A 27,879-nucleotide genomic window follows, 5' to 3' on the forward strand; every position below is an offset into this window, starting at 1 on the left:
TTGTCAATAAGCATTTATTAATAATAATACTTAAGATTAATATAGTGCCTACTTTGTGCCAGTCAGAATACTAAATAACTTTCTACAAATATGATCTCATTTGATCCTCAAAGCACTCTGTGAGACAGGCGCTATTATTATCCCTAGTTTTACACTTGAGGAAACTGAAACAAAAGAAATTAAGTGATTTGCCCACAGCTAGTAAGTTTCTGAGGCCTCATTTGAGCTCAGATTGTCCTGACTCCAGGCCCTGTGCTCTATTTCCTGTATCATGGAAACACTTACCAAGCAGAGGAAAGGGATGAAGAAGAAAGTGAGAAGTGATGAGAGTATTCTGTCTCCTGCCTTAATTTTGTGGCTTTGAGAGCATTGGTCAAACTTAGGGCTCTCCTTCCAATCCTTTACCTTTTGCAGTTACCTGTGGTGGGTGAAGTCTCTAGTGCTTCTGTGGTTTGGCTGCCATCCTGTCACTCTGCTGTCACCAAGCTTTCTAGGCTGCTTCTCTGCCATTTCTCCTGCTCTATTGTGGTTGTCCCAGAGGGGAGTGCTTATCGTTCCCCACTCCCCCCTCTGTCCCTCCTCTCCCCCTCCTCTTCCCCTCTCCCCCTATTTTCCTCTCTCCCTATTTCCCTCTCTCCCTTCCTCTTTCCTCTAAAAGTGCTTCATCATACTTCTCAACATTTGCCCCCGAGATTTGCGGTATCATCATCACTACAGGGTCTTAATCTAAGCATGTACACATCTTCCTTCTCTCCAACAGCTCCCTCTCCCCCTATACACACACACATCCCCCAACCCTCATTGGCTGTAAGTTTATAAAGGCCAGGGATTTTTCAGTCTTGGGATGACTAGCACTGTGTCTAGCACCCAGAACAATGAAGGCAATTAACATATGTATATGTTTATTGGTATTTTCCGCCAGCCCTTTGTGCCCAGGGCCTTGGACTGACTTCTGCCTCTGCCAGCAGCCTCTTCCTAGCCTCTTGCTCATCCTTCAGGCATCTCCACCACCAGCAACACATACCTGACTAGGGGAAGTGGGAAGGAAGAGAACAATCACTTGATGAATTGGATAGGAAGAAAGGAATCTGATCATGCCCTTGGCCAAACAGTTGCCCAAATAGAGCAGCTTTTTTGTTCTTAGAAAGGGTGCACGGAGGCTTTTTTCTTCTTGCCCCACTGCCCTGCTTTGGAGGATTAACTTAACCTGGGTATGGAAATTGAGAGGGAGGGGGAGATGAAGATACAGTCCATGTAATTACCCAGAAGCAGAAGAAAACTGCACTCATGGACATAAGATGATATGCTTGGTAGAAATGACAAGCAGGATTGGAATTTTTGGCAGGAAAGGGAATAAACAAGGGTGTGGGGAATGCAAAAACGAGTACTGCTTTCTGCCCTCAAATAACATTCAGTCTTTATGCTAGAATGATATAGAATGCTAGAATGATTCATCCATATCTATTTCATTCAAGAAGATAAAACATGATTAAGCATGTAAATATCATTTTAACTCTAGGAATTTTGTATTTTGGGTCCTTTGTCATGAGTAAAGTTGTTGTTATTGCACTTTAAGGTCCATATTTAAGTGCCGTACTGCTTTCTAAACTGGAAAGTGACTCACTGGCTAGCTTGAGTTAGGCCAAGCCCAGAATACAAAGAAATGTACCTATAAGAGGTGCTTGGGATAATTAGATAAAAAGCTTGTATTTGTCATACTTATAAATATAAATATCAGATTTATTATGTTTAGCTTAGTTTTTGCCTTTGGATACCCCCAAATAAGCTACATTTTAAATATTCCATTATTCTCTGTTTCCCATACTCTGATTATCCTATATCTAAACAAATTTAAATTAGTGGCATAGTACTACTAATAGTGAAATTATTATAAAATATCTGAATTTATGACAGAAATATCTATTAAGAAATGTTTAAATCATGGGAGATGTATTACTGTAGAAGTTACAGGTACATGAGACTTTTGAAAATCAAGTCATTTACTAAGGGACTCACACTGGAATTTCAGAGATATAACTCTGTGTGTGTGTGTGTGTGTGTGTGTGTATTTCAATTAAAAACCACCCTTAACAATCATCCTAAAACCATATTTTTGATTAAAAAATAGCCTTATGATAAAATGTTATTGATATTTTGATAAGTCATTATTATATGTAAATCACAGCATCAGAAATTGTGTTTATCATTAATGACATGTTGTCAAATATACTAGTACTAGTGTCCAGTGAGGAACACTGGTCAATTAACTTTCAGAAGACAGGCGATGAAAACTTAGTTGTGCCTTTTTAAATAGAATATTAGGATGAATGAACAAACTCTATGTTACTTTGTGCTTTTGATGATGCCATGTATGAGTCATCCCTGCCCCACCCCTTTTTAAGTAGGAATAGCAGTTATAAGCCTAATTCAAAAATTTTCCTCACGACTGGTAGAAGTAGCTTATAGGCCTAGAATTATGTCCATTTCAGAGAGTGGTGTAATTTACATTTAATAACTGCATTGTTTACTTGGGTTCCTAGAGAGATGGCATTTAGAAAGGAAGAAAAAAGAAAGCATTTAATAGAAGTGCTTTTGGTTTCCACTAGGTGCTAAAAAACCCATTCTTTTCTCCATGTATGGAACACACTGCCTTCTTGATCAACTGGGTAAGAAAAAAAGAATGATGAAAAGTACAAAGAAATAAAGAGATACAAGAAAGAAAAAAAAAATTTCTGGAAGAAAATGTACCTTGAAAATATGGCAACCAGCATAACTCTTTCAATTGCATGTAATGAATTAACTAATAAATAAATCTAGGCATATATATGTATACAGTTTAGTGCATTCAGATAAACCTCCAGGATAGTAGGCACTTAATAATGGGTACTTGAATTTAATTGAGAGATAAGACAGTGACTTCCATCTCAGTTTAATGTATTCATATGAGCTATTCATTAGTCTGGTAGAGGTATTTTGGGGAAAAAGTTCTAGTTAAAGGATAGATGAAGAATGTACGTGTTGGGAATCTTAATATCTTTATTTAAATGTTTTGTTTCCCCACCAACACCCTTCTGTTCATGTCAAGCTACCTTTCTGGAAGTTATACTACTTCTCTGTACAAATTCTATCCATCCCACAAAATCAAATGAGCGTCTACATAGAAAACCTAGGAAGGATGTGTACTTTGTAAATGGACATACATGGTGTTGACTACACAATAGGAACACAATAAATAATTGGTAATTGATAAATCTGGAATATTCTGGAAGGAAAGTACAAGAGGTAGCAGAGTATAGTAGATAAAAAAAAAACTGGCCTCAAAGTCAAGAAGACAGAGATTCCAGTTCTGTCTCTAATATTACTGGCTGTGTGGCCCTCAGCAAATCAGGTACTGTTCTTTATTGTACCAATAAAATAAAAGCCCCCCCCAACCCCCACCCCAATAGCGCAAATAAGTTGATTAATAGTCTCACTCAAAAGCAAAGCTTGTGAGTGTTTTTTTTTTAATTTTTGTTTCACTTCTCTTTCTCAACAAGGTTGAGTGATTGAATAGATAGGAATATCTATTATTTGTGGTAAGAGAGACATCAATTTGAAGTAGGAAAGCGCTAACCAAATGGTATTTCAAAGTTGAGGAACAGCAAAGTTAAAGGTATCAAGGTTCATCACCAGAAAGTTGGTTGTTAGGAGATACTTCAGCTGTAACAAATCACAAAATAGACTGATATGTGGAATACTCTGGGGTCTTGTTTACTTTCCTTCACATTTTATAGTGATTATAATAGGGTCACAGAAAAGGAGTTGGATCGTGCTAAGAATCATTCGGTCTTTAGACTTTCTACAAACGTTAATGAACTGTTACTCTTTTCAGTGTTCCATCTCTGAAATTAAATGATAGCTGCTTTGACATTCCAGCTAATGAATGAAATTGGTAAACTTTTAAAAGCCACAAATTATTGCAGTAATAATTTACAGATTCTCCTTAGAGACTTAGCTTAAGGAATTGCCAGAATGCTTTTCATCTTGTGCCCAAACAATGGGCTGTTTGATCATTTTTTTTTGTATTTGTTATATTGAGCATTTGGATACAGACCACCATAAAGATACCTGCGCCAGCATCCATAGCAAAAGATGGGGAAAAAAAAATCAAGAAGTTGGTGCATGAAGCTAACAGGATCCTCTTAACCAAATTCACCTTGATACTTGGTGACTTCAGCATGAAAATGGGAACGGGGAAGAATGACAAAAACTGTGTTGGAAATGAGCATTTTGCATCAAGGAATAAAAGAGATCAAAAACTCATACATTACCCAGAAATGAAACATCTGTATATCATGGATACCTTATTCAAAAGGAGAGTTGGAAGGTTTTTGACATAGTATTGAATGGGGAAAAAAGAATAAAATTAAATATAGGAAAAAGTTGCTAGTTTTGTATCTCATTTCAGAATCTGCTGTCCCAAAGGATTGGCCAGTGCAAGGCCAAATTAGACCGAAAATTGTAATAAAAGATGACTGTAAGAAGGCACCACTTACAACTACAACTCTAGCTGAACCTATTTAAATATATTGTTGAGGTTTTTGGGAAATTAGAAATGCATAAATTATCATACTTTCTAGTCCCCCCCCCCCCAATGAGATAAATGCCTTTTGTCATATTGATCTCTAAAGGAGTCAAAGGAAAGAAATTGCCTAATGATCTCAAATGGCTCCATCAAAGTAGTATCTTAGGTGAAATGATGTTACAAGGAAGTCATTTAAGCATGACAGTATCATAAATGTTATAATGTGCAAACGATATTACAGTAGGGTTTCATAATGTTACTTTGGTTTTAGAATATTAATGATTTTGCAGTAACATGATGTGATTATTCCCTTTTCATCTCAGTATAAAAATAGTCTTTCATCCATGAATTTGTTTCAAATCCTCTCAAACTTATTTTTCTATATTAGATCACATAATCAAAGAGGGAAACAACAATGTGTGATTTATTTTTTGAAGGCAGATGGTTATCTTTTCCTCTGTATAGGAGGGGAACATGGGTATGGGGATGTATTTTTTAAAGATGGTCAGCCCAAAAGTAATCAGCTCTCTCACAAATCTGGTTTGGGTGGGGTTAATAATCATCCCACCAGGCAGCTCCAAAAATAACCCTCCTGTATCAGCTGTCATTAGTACTGCAACATAAAACACATCTGGAAAGTGTCACCCTGAATATGTACTTATTCAGAATGCCCAAATCCATGGCAACAGGAACCTCAAAAAAAGAAGATGGTCTTTTAATTGCAGAGATGAAAAGCAAATAGCAGGAACTTTCAGAAGTTAGTATATCATATGAGGACAAGATATAATTATTTTAGTCATCTCAGCATGCATGCCAGGTGTATTTTTGGCATACACTTTGTTTAAAGTGAGCATCCCAGATTAATTTGGAAAGGACATACATTAAATTCTGACATACTATGTAAAAAGTAAACAGACTTTCCTGGACTTTAATTGTCTTTCAACTACCTATTTTTTTCTCTCTCAAAGCAACGAAATGTGCTAGAATTTGTATTATTACTTTCCTTTACTACTTACAGATGTAGAAAAAAAATTACTTCTGCTGCTGAACTCAGAAAATAATTACAACAAAATAAAGATTGCATTCTCTGCAAGTCTTAATATAGCCCACAAGGACAGATATTCAGCTCTTTATGCCCTTTACTTCTTAGTTTCTAGCTTAAGTCATTGTCAAAGTCAATATAATACTCAGAAAGACTGTCAAGCTGATTCCAGATATCTGAGGGATTCTTGCACAAATGAGTAGATGGCATATGAAGACAGACCAAATTGCTTTCCCTGGACTGCTGAATCTGTAATGTGTCTTTAATTTTAGGAAACTGACAGTAAAGAGGTTCACCTGATAACTTTTGCTGAAACCATAGTGGGCAGTTCTAACTTGCTTTTTTGAAGTTTACCATGTGGATTGTTGAAATGTTGATTATGAAGGAAACTTTTTTGATGCCTCATTTTCTTTTACTGTTTCAATCAAATAATAAAAATAGCCTCAGAATCTGTGTTTTTTTTTATTCTTTGTTATTCCTTAGTTATTTGCTATCAGTAATACCACATTTACTTTTTTGTTGTTGGTGGAACTGGCACATCTCTTATAAACTTTATAATAGGTTTTTTGAGTGGGAGAATATGTGGTCTCTAGCATCCTATTTGAAGAGGATTAGAGAGAAAGTTAACTAGAGACACAGCTAGGTTCTGGTCTTTAAGTAGTAGGAGGAAAAGATAAATAATTCTCAACTGGACAAAAAGAACCTCCAAAGGGAAGAGAAATAGAGGAATATTGTATGAAAAGACAAGATGATTAGTGTGTTTGTAACTGGTGGGCTAAGATGGATTAAGAAGCTCAGGACAGTATGAATGCAATGAAGGTTTAGACACAGGCATGAGTTGATTGTCAGTCTTTGATTGGTGAGGTTATTAAAAGAGTTAGGATGGATGAGAACATTGTTCTGATGAAGCCCCGGATATTACATTATTTTGTTAGATCTCAAGTAGACTGAAAAGAAGCATCTTGTTGATTCAAGAGATATATAACTCAACAGATTAATGATTATCAAGAAAGACCTACATGGTTGGTTGAAAGCTAAGATGTTCGTTTACATCTTGAAAGTAGTTTCCAAACTTCCTATACTTGTGGGCTTCATACAAAAGTTATTAATTTTATACTTGGTCCTTGGTTGATATGTTAAGTTTTTGCCTGTCAGATAGATAGAGGAATGACTCAATACAGGAGCAGCAGGTTTTATTTTGAAGACCCTGATGGGAGTAACAAAGATTATCCATCTTTTCCTTTGTATGAAAGGAAATGGATCAGTTATTCTAGAAGTAGGCCAATGAGAATGAGTTTCTTGTTCGGTCATTCTTACTGTGATACAGCGGACAGAGCATTTGACTGAGACAAAGATCTGTGTTATAATTCAGCCACAGAATTAACTCAGCCCTGATTGATATTTTTGTCTGTAGAATGGAAATAATCTTTAGGGATGGTGGTGTACCCCTCTAATCCCTGCCACTTAGGGAGGCTGAGACTTGGGGTTCTGATCTACATTAGAAATAAATCTAATTTTGTGTCTGTGCTTAATGTAGTGACAACATGGTACTGTAGGAATGGAGTAACAACAAGCTGGCTAAGGTGGGGAAGATTGAACTGGCCCATGTCTGAAAAATGGAGCAGCTTAATGCTTCTGTAATGATGATTATTGGGATTTGTTTAGGAGTGGTCTCAGCACTTCTAAGTTGGGCACAACAAGGAGATCCAGCCTCAAAACAAAGCAAAAGGAAATAATAATAGTAATACTTGTATTTCTTATAAAGATCAAATGAAATAATATGTGTAATGTGCTTCATAAACTTAGAAACACACTACATAAATGCCGTTTAGGTTTGTATTGCTGTTGTATGTTGAGTCTATTTACCTCATAAAAGTTTCTAGGTGATTTTATTTCAATTTAAAAGCAAATATGAAGAGGACTTACTCTGAGGAAGTCTCTCTTGATCAATTTTCCTTCTTACTTCTTTACTCTATGAGTTGCATTGGCCACTTGGTCTGCACGATGTTGGTTCAATATGAAAGAAGATTCAAAATGAAACTAAGCCTCTTTTGGTTAGGGCTATTCCACTAAATACCCTTCCCTTCTCACTCATATACCATCTTTCCCACATATACCACACCACCCCCATCCCCATGCCTGTTTTCATTAACATTTTTTCTTTAAGGGGGTTAGTGAAAGGGGAGTATAATGAGGAACGAAGAAAAATAGTTGTATCAAACTCAAATTGAAATGGTTTCCTGCTGGCTTCATATTGACTTGAAAACCACAAATTAATGCTGTCTGTGTTCCACTGCATTTTTATTTCTTTTGATGAACATTTCCCAATTACATTCTGGTTCTGGCTGTACTTGGGAGTTTTGCAGGTGGCATAGGGCACACAAGTCATGAGTTTGACACCTCTGGTGAAAAGAACACTGGACAGAACCCCTGGTTTTCAGTCTGAGCCTTTCCTGCTTACTAGTGCCATAACTGTGGACCAATCACTTCACCTCCCTGAGATGGTGTTTCTTCCAATATAGAACTGGGATAGTTATTCTTGTACTGCCTACTTCTCAGGGTTGTTATCTTTGGCTCTTGCCTTAACCGAAACTATACACATGAGCAAGGACAGAAATATTGCAGTTTAAGAAACTGTAAACAGATATGCAAATGAATTAGTCAGCACACTGCTAACTCTACCCTCTGGAATCCATATCATAAATATTACAAATAAATTAGAGAGATAGAGAAATTAGTTTATCCACGGTGGACCTAAGGGTTGTAAAGACATAACAAATAGGGACTGCTGGGTAGAGTGAGATAGATACAAAGAAGTAAGTGTCCGATATATTCCAGTGCTGCAATTACAGCAGCCAGTGTTGAAGGAATCAGTACCTTGGGAGTATGGCTGGTGTGACTGTCATATTGGGGAAGATATTGGTCAGTGCAGAGCTGGAGAAATTAGAAACTGATGGTCTAGGCCCATGTAGGGAGTACTGGTGGATAGAAATAGCACTGATCCTGTACCTATTTGAGGCTAGTGCAAACCTAAAGCCATGCTGCAAATGAAATGTCATTCCATGTAGTGATCAGAGCTCATATTCATACGGTAGCTTTGTAATTTTCACAGTGCTTTCCCTGTGAGGTAGAAGATGTTACAGGATTAAGAACGGAGAGAGTCTTTAAATGTGTTCTTCTTCAGGAATTATTCAATTTTTTTTGTGTGCGATAGATCCATTTGGCATTTTGTGAAGGTCTATGAACACCTTCTCAGAATAATACTTTAAATGAATAAAGTAAATTAGATAGGACTATAAAGAAAACCAATTACGGTGAAACATATCATTCAAAATATATTTTAAAAGAAGCAAATTCAAAATCCAGATTTAGAACCTCTCTACAAGCCTCCCTCATTTAGTGGGATAAGGCCTTAGAGGTCCAGAAAATGGTCGTGATTTCTGCTAGGTTGTAAACGAGAAAGTAGAGGTACTGACATTTGAACCCAGGTTGTTTGACCCTGATGCTCAGTTCACCAATTGCTATTACCAGTATCCTAGGAACAATGTTCATAAAGGGCAATTTAGGAGCCCTTTCTCCCCTTGGGCTGATGTTATAGCAACCCTGCATATAGATGGCAACATCATTCTTGGTCCTCTTCATCCCAGTGCGCGATATACAGATGGCACCAGGACCAGAATGCCAGTATTACAGGGTAATCATCCTTCAGAGCAGAAACAAGCTCCTCTTTCCATAATCTGTGCCAAAAGTTCTAATGTTGTTTTGTGACATGATTCCCTTTGGTGAGCTGGTGATACTTTTTATAAGTCCTTTGTCAGAATAATGTACTGTTGTTGTTTTAAAAATTAAAAATTGAAGGAAATGCTCAATTTGAGTTAGAGGGTCATAAAAATGCAGATATAATTTTTCCCTATCCATATTCATGGATCCTTTGAAACCTGTCCATGAAAGGGCTCATAGATGAAGATTTGGATCCTCATATGTAGTATTCATCCATTAGCATAATAGGCATATATAAATAGGGCATCTAGTGGGATATCAGAAAGAGATTAATCATATTTCACTTATTCAGCAATTTCTAATGCACTAAATCATCTTGACCATGAAAGCCAAATTAAATGGCTTTTTATTTTGCCTTTTAATTAGTTATCTTTTGAAAGTTGTATAAAAAGAGAATGTAAGGCATTGCCTCTGGAGCTAAAAATAGCATGAATGACTGCCAACCTGCACAGGAAGCCAGAGTTTACATCTTGTATTAGATGTAAAAGGGTGAATGTCTTCAGGGGAATTGAGCAATTACCCTTCTGTTCCATAGCTCTGTTACCAGCTTGGTCTGTGATTTTTTTGTTTGTTTGTTTTTTGTTTAGACCAGAAGATGGTGCAAATGATACTTTTAGAATCATATATAAGTCTTTTAGGAAAGAATCACAAAGGTCTTGACGATTAAACATTTCAGTGCATGGGAAGTGAAGTGCATTCTCTTATCATTTGATGATTATAGGATCTCACTTCCCAGTGCTGAATGAGACATGGGAAGACATCTAGTCCTACGCCTTCATTTTAATGCTGAGAAAACCGAGTATCAGATAGGGTTTTGCTATTTGACCATAGTTGTACAGAGAATAAGTGGCAGAATCAGGATTACAAACCAGATCTTATGACTCCATTGTTGTTTCTTCTCAATAGAGAATTGTCAAGTGAAGAATGGCATTGACACGGTAACTTACTGTATTTAGGGCACTAGAAATTGTTACAGAATATACTTGGTGGTTGTTATACATTGTATTTATCAAGGATTTCTTGGGGACTAAATGCACAAACACAATAGAACTAAGAGTTGTAATTTTCAAAAGTTTTATTATTTTTGTTATTAAAATAGTGCTTTTGCGAACTCTGGGCCTCACTGCAATTATTTAAAAATTGAAATACTATTGTAAACAAATATAATTCCAGTCAGTCCTCAGTATTTGAGTATTCAAATTGTGTGACTTCAAGCATTCAGGTGATTTTATTAGTAACGCCATTTCCCGTTTCACTTGCGGCAACTGCACACAGTGATGGAGCAATGTGGCGGACACAAGTTTGTGTAGTGACTGGTTTTGTACCCTCGACATTTGTAATGAGCTTCCCATGCATTTGTTGTATATTTTCATTGTTAGCTTTTAAAACTCAAGTTTTGTGTTGCAATTATGGATCCAAAGTGGAGTGCAAGTCTTTAGGGCTCTAACGTGATGAGAAGTTCTTTTATTTTATTTTACCCCCTTCCTGGAGGTGAAAACTCCATTGATGTTGCACATTGCCCAGGTTTTCAAAGGTTTTCAGCGTATTGATCTGTTCTGCTGATTTTTTTTTCTCTTCTCTTTCTTTTATTGTTTTGCCTTTAAAAAATGTTATTTGTTATATGAGATGGATCTCTGGGAGGGAGAAGAGGAGACTCCTGGGAAAAAGCTATGAGGATGTAAAAACCAGAAGACATCGATAAAAACTTGTTTTGGAAAAAAAAATTCTGAGATGTCCATAGGCTACCCCATACTTCCAAAGGTTTCCAGGATACAAAAAAGGTTTAAGAAGCCCTGACCTAACAGAAAACTTCCAGAACACTGAGTGGAGCTGCTATAGAGGATTTATGGTGAGGTAGGGGCAAAAATTATACAGGAGGAGAAGGTGAGAGTTGAGTTATGCAGGAGGTGTTTGAGTTACATTTTGTAATAGTGGGGAGTCAGCATTCCATGTCGATAAAATTAAAAATCCATTGAGTTGTCGAAATGTTAAAACTCATATTTAGACATTGTTTTCACAGTTTATGAAGCCCTTTCCTTTTGTGGTTGGGTTATTTTGTAGGTGAGGTAACTAAGGCTCAGAGAATTTAAATGAATAAATCCTTAATAAAGCCTTCCATCTAGTAGATGATGATGTGAATGTAGATCTTAGATAAGATCCCGTGGTCTTTCCACAGGTTACATTTGCAATAATGAACAAAGTGGGAAACTAAACTAAATTTCAAACTTACATCATTCAACATATCAGCTAGAGCTGACTCCTAATTTCCACTAACTGACTAGATAGATCATCTTATGGATATGAAGACAACTGAAAAGATTTGATGGTGGAATGACCACTTGAGGCATTTTGTAGCAAGGCTGAAGGTAAAGGAACATGCTTTTAAATTTGTTGAAACATGCCATCCTCCCCCATTTCCAAAATCCAAGATGGTCTTCATTTTGAAACATATTAACGTACCAGCAGAGACACAATCTTTGACAAATTTGTAAATTATTGGTATAAACACATATTAGCTAAAAAGAAAAAAAAGTACTGTTTCCAGAGGAACGGTAGTTCTGCATCCCATTCAGAAAGACTGAATTCTTCTCACCTCTAGTAAAGATGCATCCATTTTGGGGAATGGGTTGTCTCAGGAGCAGATAGATCACTGGCACACTTTCAGAGATATCCTACATGAGTTATTGCTGTTTTTCCTTGATGTGAAATAATTCACTAGTTGGCAAAGTGAAGGTTTATAACAGAACTCTAAGGTATTAGATAACTAATTAACAGTGACTGTGATCCAAAATTTTGGTAGGTGACCTCAAAGGATTACAAGAACATTTGATTTTCAGAGACTTGGATATTCTCTTTTTTACCAGCTCTTCTGATACAGAAATAAGGATGAAAGAGGAAAAGGGAAAGCTGAAGATTGCTTATTTTTATTATTTTTTATTTTTGTTCAGTGTTCAGAGTCACATCAGATAATCCAGGTGAAACAAGTCATTGGGGATGGGAATAAGTAAAGTTCAAAATAAGCAAATTGAACATTTTTATGAGAATTCCAATAGTCTTTGAATTGGACATTCCTACCTCAGTTTATTCCACCAAGATAGAGTTGCCTTGGTGCTATTTGTGGTTTCAGAAAATGGAGATGTTACAGAGGACTCTACAAACATTGTTGTAAAAAATGTTTTTGAAATTAAACAATAATTCTTTCTTGTACAAGTACTGACAAGCTATTTGATTGAATTTGTGAGGCATTTGGATCATTTTCATCCTCATAGAGATAACCTTAGAATACAAAGTACTGTCAATTATATTATATCAAAACTCAGAGTAAATTATAAGGGCTTATATCAGTGACAAAAATAGCTTCTAGTGAGTTATTCTTCCTTCCCACCTTAAAGCACAGCAATTCCCTACAGTCTCAACTTAAAAGTTAAGCAAAGAACCAACCATAATTGGTTTATTTACAAGAACCATCTTTCTTTCAGTTTCTTACCTGAGTACATCAGCGGAGACTTTGATTCTATTAGACCTGAAGTCAAAGAGTACTACAAAATCAAGGTAAATTGGAAACCTGTTTTCTTTTAAAGAGCTATCTCAGTATGGAATGCTTTTTATCTCTGTCTTTTTTGGGGGAGTGGGGGGAGGAGTCTGTTTCCTTCTGAGAATTAGTTGGGAACTGATATATTTGACTTTGGGGAAAATAGAAAGTCCTTAATACAGTTTTTAATTCTCTTCTTGTATCTCTGTTCATCCATTACTTCTTGTTTATGTATTTGTTTCATTATTTAATTTATAAAGCCTATGGGATGATTTGGTCTGACCAATGGTTTGTTTGATTTTCTCTATTTAATGCCTTGCCTCATGTTTGTGATTAGAAAACCATTGGACAGGGTTATTTTTATTCCAAATACTTTGAAAGAAACCTTAAATAATTTTGATGTATGGGTGGGGAATACCATGTTGGAAAGGAAAATATAATTGGTTTTGTTTCTTCTCCAACACGATCTTCTTTCCCTATTTTTTTATTTCCCTGTTTTTGTTGAAGATTCTGCTGTTCTTCCATTTACCTGTTATTCTGCAGTCTTCCAGCTTCTCCAGGCAACTGCCAAATTTTGCTGTTTTTGTCACTACCATGTCTCTGACGTCTGACCTCTTCTCTTTATTCACAAATCCACCACCTTAGTTCAGGCCCTCATCACCTCATGCATGGATTATTGCAACACCCTTCTAATTGGTCTCTCTATTTCAAATCTCTCCGCACTTCAGTCTATATTCCACATAGCTGCCATTGTGATCCATAAGTACAGATATGATCATGTCCCACTCATGAAACTCCAATTACACTCTATTGACTATAAGGTAAAATATAAATTCTTTTGTTTATGTGTGGACTTCTCTTTCCTGTACAACCTCTCTCTTAGCTATCTTGCCAGCCTCACTTCTTGCCACCCTTATACTTCTTCATCTGCCTCTCGTAAAGTCAGTCTTTTCTGTTGAGACACAGCTTAAGTACGACCTTCTACACGCAACTTTCCCTGATGACCCCAAGTATTAGTGTCCTCTTTCCCTGCATTTGTTTTGTACTGTTCTTTTTGTTCATTTTTTTTTTCCATTTTGTCCAATTCTTTCTGACCCCATTGAGGGTTTTTTTTGGCAAAGACAGCGGAATGGTCTCTCATTTCTTTTTCCAGCTTGTTTTACAGTTGAAGAACGTGAGTCAAACAGTATTAAGTGATTTGCCCAGAGTCACACAACTATTAAGTTTTTGAAGCTGGATTTGAACTCAGGAAGATGAGTCTTCCTGACTTCAGGCCCAGCACTCTATGCCCTGTGCCACCTACCTGCCCCTTAGCCTATATATGCGTGCATATATACATGTATACATATGTTGTGTCCCATACCCTCCTGTGAAAGTTCCTCGACTGTAAGGATTATTTCATTTTTGTATCTGTATCCTGAGTGCCTAGCATAGTATTTAATATATTATAGGTACTTAACAGATGTTTATTTTTAGTTGTTTTAACAGCCATTAATTTTATATTTTGTGCTAGGTCTGTTCATTATCAGGAAACAGTAAAAAGGAAACAGTGAAGAATTGAAAATGCATTTATTAAGCACTTGCCAAGCAAAGTGTTTAGTGCTGAGATTACATTTCAAATGGAGAAAGTATGGCATGGAAGGTGGAACAGGACAGAAATTAACCAATCAGCAGCAGCTATAGGGTGGATATCAAGTGAATGGAATCTTGTGTTCTCTATACTTTTCAGTGAATTACATGATGATAAAGGTGTTTGTTCACTGGAAAAGTGCTTGTGAAAACCTCTCTCTTAATAAATCCTTTCCCTGAAAATACCCTTGATTCATATATTCATAAGTTTCATAAAGATTTTGTGATGATTAGAAGTTATGCATTTAGGTTGGTAGCTGTTGGTGTTCTCTCAGTTTCCCTTTCTGGATATCTTTCTTTAGTATCTTTGCCTGTTTCTGATATATTGTGAATTCATTCCTCTGTGTTCTCATAGTTCCATCATTGTTTACCACAGATCTCTATGCGCTAGTAGGAATCTTTATTCCTTTACTACCTTTGTTTCCTGTTGTGCCATTTCTATCTTGCCTAAAAGCATTATAAGTTTATAACATGCGGTTAGATGGAAAAGCTATAAAGCTGGGGAGCAGAGACTGTATATGCATTATAGCTGTATATGCATTATAAATACACATACATTATACATGTGCTTGTATGTATATACTGGGGCAGACAGTAAAACTGGGCAAAAAAGTATTAAAAAGAGTGAGTTGGATTGTCTTTATGAAAATACAAAATCCTTGATGACCCCAAGCTCCTACTGAAAAGAGACCCATTGGTAAATGTTTTTGTTGTCGTATACCCAACATACTCAGAACATAGAAGACAGTGGATTGGGCCCTGTTAGGTGTGAGCAGGCTACATAGCGTAACCTATGAAGAACTTTGAAAAAGAACGTTAGTAGAAGATGTCATCAAGGAAATCTGTGATAGGAAGCAAAGATGATGTGGTCATATGGTGAAGGCAAAAGATGACTTCAACTATTTATCAATGAATGACAGTTTACAGCTGGAAGGGACCTTAGGAGTCACGTAATCCAGTTTCTTCATTTTGTAGATGAGGAAACCTCATTTACAATCAAGGTCCTGTGAGTGATCCTTAGGCAACTGAAATCCAACATACATAAAACAGCACTCATCTTTCTCAGCCAACCCTCTTCTATCCCCTACTTTACTGTTACTCTTGAGGACACTGCCATCTTCCTAGTCACCCAAATTTTCGGTCTCAGTATGACCTTGACTCCTCACTTTCAGTCACTTTCACTCCACGTAGCCAGTCTTTCCCCAACTTTTGTGGTTATGTTTTCATAACATTTCTTGTATTTATTCCATTCCCTCTACTCACACAAATACCAATCATTGTAGTTCAGGCCCCCATCACCTCTCACCTGGAATGATTAGTATCCTTGCCTCTGAGTTCTACCCACTTCAATACCAGACTGAATGTTTACTTCTAAATGTTTTGACCCTACTACCTGATGAACTCCAGTGACTCCCTATTAACTCCAGGATCAAACAGAAAGGCCCCTCTTTAGCATTAAAAACCCCTTATAGCCTATCCCCTTTCTACTCTTTCTAGTCATTTTATATTTTACTTTGCTCTACTCACAACTGGTCCACTTGCCTTTCCTCTGACAAACATTCCATCTCCAGTCTCTGTGGCTGTGGATTGGTTGACCCCATGCATTAAATACTTTCCCTCTCCACCCCTATCTTTTAGCTTCCCTGGCCTCCTCCAAGCCTCACTTCAAGTTTGATCTTCTTCAGGAGGCCTTTCCCTTCTGCTTTGAGATTTCCTCCCACCTACTCTCTATATTTATTACAGTGGGAGCTTTTTGGCGCCAGGGACTGCATTGCTTAGCACTGTATCTGGTAAATAATAGACGTTTCATAAAATGGCAAGCCCTTAATAAATGTACTCTGCCTAGACTAGTGCCCTTCACCTCATTCCCTGCTCTCATTGCTATCAAGGCACCCTTCTTATGAGCCTCAGACTCTTGATCTCTGTAATAGGAACTCGGGCAAAATGGTGTGCTAGATTTATGACCATCCTCTCCTGTTATCATCCTGCTAAATAAATTTGAGTGATTGACTGCCCAGACTCACCCACGTAGTAACTTACAGAGATGGGATTTGCACTCAGGACTTCTGAATCCACAGATAACATTATTTTCCCTTTATCTGCCATCTGCCCTGTTTTTCACTTCCTTCTCATGGGCTGGTGCTACCTAAGCCACATTTCATTTTGAACATTTTAAGTATTCATTTCCTAAATGGTATAGAGTGAAAATTGCCTTTTCCCTAGGGATTGTGATCCTTGGTTATAGAGTTTAGATTTTAATGTTAATATGAACCTGTGATCCCAGCGTTTTCTCTTCACGGCGACTTGAAAGTAATCATTAGTCACAATTCCCTGAAGAGCTCATTTCATTTTTGCAGAATTCCCTTTGATGCCTGGCCTCAGTGTTATCCTATCCATGGTGCGGTGCAGTAAGAAATATTAGCAATAGCATAAAAGCGTATTTATGTATTTAACATTTAGCATTTCCATGGTGTTCTAGTCATCATTTCAGCTTCACCTCACCTGTGTGTCTCTGAAAATGCATTTCTTCTTTTCACCATGCACAGAAGTAGTTGTGGTGATCTTGCTTTGTTCAAAGGAAATAATGTATCATGGAAACCGGTAAAGTCTTATTCTTTCTTTAGAGGGGTGGAAAGGGGAATGGATAAAGGAGAAATATGATTAAGGTTGAAAGAAGGTGTAGGAAGGAAAGGAAAGTATGGTTGTTTGTTTTTAAATGGAAGAGAAGGGAAAAGATTGCATTTGGGAAACCAGAGGAACTGTTGTTGTGAAGCCTCAGTTGCTGTGATGTGGCAGTTCTGGGGATAGCTGTGAAGCCTGTTCTACATATATTCCATCTGCTAACCAGCTGATCTGGCTTTCCATCAGCAGAGGAAGAGTGTTCCCCTGTTAGTGTTTGATATTCATGCTCAATTACATTAACATTGGCATGTTCCTACTCATTCCCCATAGTCTCACTTCTCATTAACTCTGTACCTCAGCCTCCTTTGCATGGAAAGCCCTCAGCTTTGCTTACGAGGCAAAGTTTTATAAACACACAGTTATTAATCATACATTCACAATGAGAGAAAATAGCAGAAGAAGGTGCGGGTGGGGCAGGCAGCAACTTGGGAGAAAGTTGAAGATCTTTTTAAGACTTGACTCATCTGTCTCCTCTTCTAAATGAGGGGATGGTTTTAGTGACCCCTGTCTGCTAAGGAGGGAGCAAAGCAGGGTAGTGGTTAGACAGACCATTTTATTTTCATGTGTATCTAATGGAACAAAAAAAAAAGATTGCCATTTGGGTTAACATTTTTAAAAAATATCCAGGCTAGCTCTTATCATTTGGTCATGTTTATTCTTTTCTAAAACATTAAAAAAAAAAACTAAATAAAACCATAAATTTCTAAAAGTACTAACCTAAACAACATAACACAGTATTTCATAAAAACACGTGTAATTTGTTTATCTGCTTTGATTTCTAATGGTGGTTGTTTATGGAGGGCAAAAGCTATGTTTTGGACACAGATAATGTATGATATTCTGCACACTGTGGGCATTTTGTAGATTTTATTATTCCTAATAATAACAGTGATTATGATGATAATTACAACCCCATGCACCATTACACCTCGTTCCCACAGGCCATTATCTTTGACCTAAGCTGACTAAGTGCCCTTTTATAAATGAGAGGATAAACCATCCCCCTTTCAAACAGATTTTCCCCCTGTTCCCATCATCCCTTTTTTGAACTAGAGAGGACTCAGTAAAGCAGTCTCTAAAGAACCGATGGGAAGATGAGAGGAGAAGGAAGAGCCTGAGAATTTGGTGAAGCCAAAGTTCTGTTTGTTTAGACTGAGCAGTATTTTATTTTAAGAGCAACTTATCTACATTAATTAAAAATGATGATAATGATGAAGAAGAGGAGGAGAAAAAGAAAATGTCACTAAGTTAAAAATAACTTATTTTGTCTCCTCATTGGAAGGAAAAATAGAAAGCATATCTCTTGTGCATTTAAAAAATTAAAGATGAAATTTAAAAAACTAATAAAGTTTTGCTCTAACATGTTCAGGGAATATGTTCTCACAATTCTCAGAATAAAGTCCTGACCTGTTAGAAGGAAGAATGACAAGGCAAGGCCTTTTTGCAAAGTACCATTGAAAGAATCCTAGGTGTTGGAGGTTCTGAGTTCGTATCTTTTCTCTGCCACTTACCAACTGTGTCACCTTGTGTATTAACATTTAACTTTCTATTCCTTAATTTCCTCCTCATTATAAAGAGAGGGTTGAATTAGATGACACTGTACTAGATGGTCCCTTACAATCCTAATATATGATTCTTTAACGCCCATGTTAAGTGTTGCCTCTTCTATGAAGCCTCCTTAATCTTCACATGAAAACCATCTCTCCTCATATTTCCTATTGGTATTTTTCTAGATTTATTTTCCTCCCTTTTGCTGTAGGTTATCTTTTATCATTGCTATATGTCTCCTTGGGATCAGGATTATTTTTTTTTTCTGGTCTGTATTCCCAGTGCCTAGTGTAGCTACTGATAGAAAATACAGAACTCCACTAGGAACAAGATATCTCAGCTCAGCTGATAGAGAGGCCATGACTACTTCAAAGAGGAAATTCCCTGAAGTTTCTAGGGAGGCAAGCTGGAAATTAACAACATATTGAGAAGTTGGGTTTCTCCGTGTCTGCCTTCCATTCTCTCTCTCCATAGAACTCTCCCTGAAGAGAGTCCACAACCTTGTGTCTTCTCTTGAAGTAGGAACACAGAACATGTCCTCTCTAAATCTCTCAGGCCAATTCCACTCCTTGTACACTCATTCATGCAGTATTGATTCATTATTTCTCTCTACTAATGTGGAACAGTTCATATAAAGGTTTGAAACTAGGGTTATGTTATTTTCTGCTTTTTACAAATAATCAACACAAATATATTGAAGACATTATATGCTTTGTAAACTAAGTACTTATTGAACACCTTTTCTGTGTGTAACCTGGTAAGGGGAGATGGAAGACCTGAATGAAACAGTGCCAGTGTTCTGGACAAAGAATGCTCTTGCCATAGGGAACTTATAATCTACAAAAGGAGATATGAAGCCATAACAGGAAAATTGCTTGCTAAAATGGATGGCACTAACCAGGTATACAGTAGCAGTTCAGAGAAGTATTTCATCATTGTGGAATGAATAGTCAGAGAAAACTTTGGAGAAAGGAGAGCATGAGCTGAATTACATTAAATGGGTGATAGGACTAACAAATACTATTATGTTGGTGAAATGGGTTTTATGTGTACAGGATAGAGAGACAGAGCAGAGGTAATGTTACATTTGGGGAGTACTGGGGCATAAGGTTAAGATCATGTGGTCTTAGCAGTCATATAGCCCCACAATAGTATGAGGACAAATTATGGAGGACCTTGAATAATGGAATAAATGACCACTGCAAAATTCATATTGGTTTTTACTGTCGAGCCGTTTGAAAGTGCTTAAGACTGGTGACAAGAAAGTAAAATGGGGAATTTGACCTTAAAGCCATAGGCAGTGAGGAATCAAATTATTTTCTTCAGAAACTTAATGAAATGCCTTTTAGGAAGATTAGCTTTGCAGCATCATGAGATGTTTCCAATGTTTTGATATAAGACCATTGATTTCAAAAGAACATGTTTAACTTTTTGGATTCAATAGCGTTTGCTTGTAAGGAGATAGTCTCTTTTTTGGATACTGTGAAATTTAATACTGAATTCTAGAAAACAGACCAGTAGGCCCTCTAACTACTAAATGAATTCAAGAAGGGGCTTATGTGCTTCTTCAGGATAAATGCTCACAATGCTTCTCCAGCCTATATAGATGTAGAATGTATGTTGAATCTTTTCAATCTCCTTGGACTATAATGCTAACAAGTCAGATTGAAATCTTCCCACTTGGGCAACTACACCAAGGCGCTCTTTATTTATCCCTTCTACGGAGCACGTATTTAGTAGGCGTTGCTTTATTACCTCTAGAAACCACCACAACTTCTTTTTTGGGGAGGAGGGAGTAAGGCATCATTAAACTACTCAGGAAATGCTATGAATTTCCAATGCTAAGCTGGAGTAGAATGAGTATTTCATGAGATGACAGATGAGGAGAAATGGAAATAATAGGTTACTAGCTGCATACCAGTAGGGCTGTTCTCCTGCTTTAGTATATTTTCCTCCCCCACATTTCTTTATCATGATGATTTAACATTTATTAAATGCATTCCTTGTTGTTCATACTCCTACAGAAAGAACTTAAGGCGTACATAAGTAGGTACAAACAGTCCCTACCTTGTGGCCTCCAGTTCTATACAGCTATTTTCATTTTACATGGAACACTAAACTCTTATTTCAAGATGCTATCTAAAATGGCATATGGTCAAGGGGTCATAGAATTATAAAATCATAGCTTCGTGTATTGAAAGGGATCTTAAAGTTCATGTAGTGGAACCTCCTGATTTTACAGATGTGGAAACTGTGGCTCAGAGTGTTTTAAGTTCTTTCCCCAAGGTCACATGGGTAGTAAGTAAGAGGGCTGGGATTCATGCCCAGGTCTCTGAAACCAAATCCAAGGATCCTTGAGAGATTATCTTTGTTCCACATTCTTGTTATTTATAGGCAAGAGGCAACTCCCTCCAAAAAAGATGACTTGTCTACTAACCGTTCATTTTATTAATGACAATCCTTTATATTTATATATCACTTTGTAATTTGGAATGCACTTTCAAGTGTATTCTCTTAATTGCCGCTCAGAACTTCAGTAGCCAAGGCATCATTTTACAGTTGACGTAAATGAGGTCTAGAGAGATTAAAAAAGTTGTCCCAAAGTAAATACATGATTAATAGTAAAGATGGAAGTTGAACCCAGGGATCCAGATTGCCAGTTTAGAGCCCTTTTATTGCATCAGTGCAAATGGAGATACTATAATATATTAAACTATCTTCAGCATTATGGTATGTATGCTGGTAATGGATGACTTGAGTTCAAGTCATTCTTAGATGCTGTTGCCACTATGGACTTGCATAAGTCACTTAGGTTCAGTTTATTTATGTGTAAAATTCTAGAGATAGATTATTTGGCCCCTGAGGGCTCTGTGAGCTCTAGACTGATAGTACTAGGTCCCTAGATAGAACTTTATGCCATAGGGGGAGAAAATCAGCACATTTTGAATGAATGAATGAATGAATGAATGAATACTGGAGTCCTGTGGCTATTTTCAAACACAGGAATTTGCTGTCAGTGTAGCCATGGTATACTGCATTGTCCCAGAGTTGAAAGGGGTATAGGCTGGTCATCTGGTCAAACATATCTGAATAAGAGTTCTGTCTAAAGCTTCCTATGATTGGGGTCAATTTCTGCTTGAAGCGCTCTGACGATAGAAATGCATTTTCAGCTTTTTCAGTGCAGTTTAATAAGTCCTACTATAGATTTTTATTAGTCTATCAAAAGACTTAGGTTTAAGTTTCAGTCAGTTAAGTTTGTATGACCTTGGGAAGTCATGGCAACATGTTTTCTTATCTGTAAAATGGGGTAGAAAGGGTAAATTAGATCTGATATGTCACATTTAATAGGCCACAGGCTGCATGTGGCCCACAGCACTTCCCCATGTGGGCCAAATTAGCTTAAAATGCAAATGGGAAATATTTAGCTATGTTATAAAAATTCAATAAAACACAGATATTAACATGTGGTTTTCTAAACCAATATGCCGCTTGCCAAGGTAAGATTTATTGGGCTCCCATTTTTTTATTTGTTTCGCACCACTAGACTAAATGAAGTCTGAGGATCCTTTAGACCTGCAAATCTATGGTCCTTTCTCTGAAAAAAAAAAAAAGAATTTCCTTTGACCCATGGAGCAAATAATATATTATCATTTCTGCCTATAGTTGTAAGAACACTGATGTATGTATATTCATGTATGGGTATATATTAATAACTAAAACAGAAATTTCTGTCTCAAGGTTTCTATTGGCATTGAAGTTGCATTTTTTGTGACTGGAGAAACAATTAGTTGTATGTACCTCTCATTATGTGGTATATTTGCATAAAGCTAAAAAGCATTTTTAAAAAGAATCTCTGGTATCCCTTGAGATGAATTTCATATTCAAGTTCCTCGGTAAACCTTTTTTTTTTTTATCCCCATGAGTTGCTTCATTTTCTTTTTACATATCTGTATTGTAAAGCAGATTACATTGAGGGATGCTGAATTACCTTGGATATGTATGACATTCAAGACTGTTAGTGATTCATAGCTGTCAATAGTTGTGAATTAGCATTTCAGAAACCTTCCAAAGTGACTGTGGGAGCATTTTTCCTTTGTTTGAGGTTTCTACGGACTGGAGAAATGAGTTTTAGATCTAGACCTGGGGAAACTATGTCCCTGTGCTTAAAATACCTGTGTGTGCTACCCAAAGGGAGCTGTCAAAGAATTTAAGAGTAGCTCTAACTCAATGAGAAAGAAAAAAATAGCTATTAGTAATGACTTTTTGGATTTTTAATGGCTTTTAATTCATTTTTAAAAATCTGGTTGGGTATTAGTAGAAATGAAATGTTTAGTTATACAAAATTTCATCCACAGATACAATCTGAGATTTAATTAAGTTTAGGTTTAGACGGATACTTGACAATCCCAAGCTTTTAATGGAAGATATTTTTGTCATGCTATGTGGCAATAATTTGTATTTTTTTATGAGGATTGAAAATACTAGTTACTCCAAGATTGTCAAGTAATCCATTTATTACTCCTAACAATGGAATAACATATCTTTGATGAGTAGAATGTTTTGTTGTTTACAAAGTACTGTTCAAGAGTAGATAAAATTATACATTAGATGTTGCATGTTGCCTTTGGCTCATTTAACTGCTGGTTCCAAAATTTGGTTTAAAAAAAAATCAACTTTGAGAAGTTCAGGCAGGGGAAAATATGGTTAATAAACAGTTTCTGTTTAAAAAAATCTAGAATTTCAAAGAATAAATCTATTTTTTAAAAGAGATTTTTGTGGACTAGTAAACTACTATTAGCTTTGGCTATGTATAATTTTTGGTTAGATACCCAGCTAATGTGATCTTAGTAGAGTCCAGATGTCCCTGGCATTTCTCCTGTGTTCTGCTCTGTTCAGACAACATCCCAAATATTTTCTTCAGGTTCTGAGTAATGACATTTGTATTTTAGGAATGATATTACTGTGTATGTAGAGGAGGGCAAATGTCATGGTGAAAGTTATATGAGGATCACTTAAAAGAACTTATTTGGGCATAAGAAGAGAAGATTTCATGAGACATGATAGTTGTTTTTATTTATGATAGAATAGAAAGAACACTGGCCCTGGAATCTTAGGATATGGGCTTAAATCTTGCCTCTGATGCTAACTGCCTGTGAGACCTTGGGAAAATCACTTAAAACTATGTGGATTTCAGTGTTCTCATCTGCAAAATGATGGGATTGGACTTGATGGACCCTGATGTCCCATTCACCTTTAAATCTATGAGGCTATAATTTGAAGGGCTGTCATATGGAAGAGGATTCAAACTTACTTTTTATAACATTATCTGCTTGGTTTTATGGCTTTGACGTGAAGAACAGGGACAAGACTTTAAGTTTCTTCATCTATAAACTTAAAACAAATAAGTAGTACCTGTAATTTGGGATGGGCATTTATTGCTTCCTGCTATAGGAAATTCCTTTTTGTCTCTTTCTCCTTCTGTCCTCCCATGATTGTCCCTCCTTGCCCAAAAGTCCATCCCAAAGTTTCATTCTTTAGGTTTACTTTGATCACATATACAGAGTATTTCTTTATCCCCCAATTATTACTATATTTTTCTTTATTTTTAACATGCTTTTTAATTTTTGAGTTCCAAAGAAAAAAGTGAGAAAATTATACTTCAGTTTGTACTCATAGTTAATCAGTTCTCTTTCTGTGGTTAGATAACATGTTTTTTCTTACTGTGACCTATTTGGAATTGTCTTTCAAGGCTGGTTATCATTACTGTGTTACTATTATTGTGCACAGTAATCTCCCAGTTCTCTTCAGTTCCCTTTGCATCAGTTCATACAGGTGTTGTCATGAATTGTTTTTCTTTTGTTTTTCTGAAACCACCCCCCTCATCATTTCTTATGGCACGATAATACTCTCATCACAATCGTATGCCACAACTTGTTCAGCCATTCCTTAATTGATGACCATCCCCTCAATTTCCGATTCTTTGCTACCCCAAAAGAGCTGATACTAATATTTTTGTCCATATACATAATTTTTCCTTTTCTGTGATCTCTTTGGGGTAGAGTCCTAGTAATGGTACTTCTGGGTCAAAGGATGTTTTGTAGTCCTTTGGGAAGAGTTTAAAATTGTTCTCCAGAATCACTAGACCAGTTCACCATGACACCAACAATCTATAGTCTACCTATTTTCCCTCATCCCTTTAGCATTTGTCATTTCTAATAGGTGTGAGGTGCTGCCTCAGAGTTGTTTTCATTTGCATTTCTCTAGTCAATGATTGGAGCATTTTTTCTATAGAAAACTTTGATTTCTTCTTCTGATAATTTCCCATGCCTATTTTTGACCATTTATCAATTGGGGAATGACTCCTTCATAATTTCTTAAAATAAGATATCTAGCCTGCTTTTTTTTAATCATTGCTTTCAGGTAGTCCAATAATTTTTAAATGATCTCTACTTGATCTGTTTTCCAAGCCACCTGTTTTTCTGATGAGCTATTCAGTGACTTTCCTTTTGTTGTTTTGTGATGATTCATGGAGTCATTAGCTTCCCCCTACCCAATTTGAATTTTGAATTATTTTCATCCATGAGCTTTTGTAACTCCTTTTCCATGTGGCCTATTCTATTTTTTAAGGACTTTATTTCTCAGTGAATTTCTGTGGTTTTTTTTTGTTTGTTTTTTGTTTTTTGTTTTTTTTACCATTAGGCCAATTCTGTGTTGTTGGTTTTTTTTTTCATATTTTTATGCCTCTTTTACCAACACTTTTCATAATTTTCTTGCAAAACTTTCATTTCTTTTCCCCATTTTTTCTCTACCGTGCTACCATGCTTGTCTCTTTCTTTAATGCTTACAGGAATTCTTGTGCTTAGGATGAATTTGCATTTTTCTTTTGATATTTTGCTTGTAGCTCTTTTCACATTATTGTCTTTTTTTGTTATGTCTTGGTCTTTTCTCCTACCACAATAGCTTTTTATGGTCAAATTTTTGTTGTTTCTGTTTTGTGGTTTCCTCATTTTTCCTCCATATTTTTCGTCTTAGAACTTTGTGATAAAGTTGGACTCTGCTCACCTGTCCCAAGATTTAGACTTTTTTGTGCTGCTCCTTTCATAGCTAGTTCTGGGTGTCTGCAAGTTTTTGGTGTTTATAAGGTGGGGTGATCCAGGGACAGGTGTGATCATTGTTCTCCTGGTGTGTGCTCTGGTTCTTACCCAGGAAGTGCCCCTACTCCCTTGCAGCTGCAAGTGCTGATATTACTTTTTGCTCCCTTGTGACAGATCACAAACACTCTTCCCAGCCCTGGAACTGTGACCCAGAACTGCATATGGACAATAGAATTTTCAAGCAGTACCAGATGTCTGACCCCCTTACCATCTCTGGGCTGAGAGCTCCAGATGTTGCTGCTGTTGGTAACACTACTATCAAGCCACTTCCAAGGTCCATGGCTGGTGCTGTTGTCAAGCTCTGGGCTTACTATCACCCTAGTGTTACAGACCTCTCTTGCCGATCTCCTAAGTTGTCTTAGGCTGAAAAAAAATGTCTCATTTTGACCTCTTATTGGCTCTGCCACTGCAAAATTTTATTTGAGGAGTTATTTTAAAGTTGTTTTGAGCTGAATGTTGGGAGAGTTCAACTGGGTGGTTGTCTCTAATCTGTCATCTTGGCTTACGCCTCATACTTTTTATTTTTTAGTTATTTGGTATCCTTGTCCCATTTTTGCCCTTAAACATCTTTTTCAAAACCTCTTCATTTTACCAAAATGACATTTGGCTCCCATTAAGGAGAATTGTGAATCTATTGAAACCCTCTAACTTTTCTCTCCACCATTTCCCCCTGAACCCCCTCCCTTATTGTGTTTTACTGTGTGAAAAGGTTATCTTATAAGACATGAGGGAATGAATATTACACTAGAATAAATGTCCCTTTATGTTTGGGATGGAATTGAAGATTACCCAAAGTTAAAATACATCTTTTCATTTTTTTTAATAGACTCCAAAAAAGGGGGCAACTGATTCTTTTGAATTCCCAAAGTGTTTAATCTTTTGACATTCTTGGGGATAGAAAAAAATCTTTATAAGCTTTAGCAGTCAACATGCATAAAAAAGGAGAGTAAATTAAATTAAAAGATTGAGTAAAACAAAGTATGTCATACGGGGACAGCTCTATCTGAAAGGAAAATTGGAAAAAAAGAAGTTATTTTGTGATTAAGCTCTTTAGGGGAATGGATAATATTAATACTTACTCAGAAAAATCAAAATAATAGATATTTTAGATCTAAATTGATCTTATATATCCATTCCTCTTGTAGCAAATTTGAGGGAAAGAATTGCCTCAGTTTTGATCCTTGTGATCATAGCATTTCACAGTTCACATTGCACGCTGTGCTGATCTTCCAGCACGTAGTTTCCAATTACAGAGTTGGGTTCAGTTCAATTTAACAAATATTTATTGAGAGCCTACTGTCTTTATTGGCCTGGAAAATAACACAGCCTTGAATTTAAGATGAAATCTTCAGAGTAGAAAATATCTTTTGTTTGTTTGCTTAATTACAAAATGGTTTCTGTAATATCAAATGATTAGTTAACTTCAGGAATGAATGGGAGAAGTAAATATTTCATTATTACCAAAAGTGTGTGCTAATGAAATTTTTTGAACCAACATAGTCTTGATAGTTGCTTAGAAATCCATAGGGGTATTCCAACAGGGAATCTGAGGCCTCAAGGCCATACATGTGGCCCTTTAGGTCCTCAAGTTTGGCCCTTTGACTGAATCCAACCTTCACAGAACAAATACCCTTATTAAATAATTTGTTCTGTGAAACTTGGACTGAGTCAAAAGATCGCATCCAGGGACCTAGAAGCCCACATGTAGCTTCGAGGCCATAGACTCCCCACCCCTGTGTATATTAATATCCCACAAAAAAATGTGCATCTTTTTACAATCAGCCTCTGATGTTTTTGGTACCTATTCTTGCCTTCATTTACCCTTTCCCTTCTTATTCTTCCCTCCCTAATACACACTACAAATATATACATACATACATACATACACACACACACACACACACACACACACACACACCCCACCCCACATCTCCCCATCCCCACAAAG

The 27,879-nt window shown here is 36.6% G+C and overlaps 1 protein-coding gene across 1 annotated transcript in view; it reads left to right on the forward strand.

The window, feature by feature from the left end:
* LOC118850966 (thiamin pyrophosphokinase 1-like) overlaps positions 1-27,879 on the forward strand; it is a 329,782-nt gene that overhangs the window by 60,875 nt on the left and 241,028 nt on the right. Inside the window, exon 3 of the mRNA XM_036760571.1 lies at positions 12,866-12,938. Coding sequence (XP_036616466.1) covers positions 12,866-12,938 — 73 coding nt within the window. The remainder of the gene's footprint in view (positions 1-12,865; positions 12,939-27,879) is intronic.

Source organism: Trichosurus vulpecula, chromosome 5 (assembly GCF_011100635.1).
Source record: "Trichosurus vulpecula isolate mTriVul1 chromosome 5, mTriVul1.pri, whole genome shotgun sequence".
Taxonomy (NCBI): domain Eukaryota; kingdom Metazoa; phylum Chordata; class Mammalia; order Diprotodontia; family Phalangeridae; genus Trichosurus; species Trichosurus vulpecula.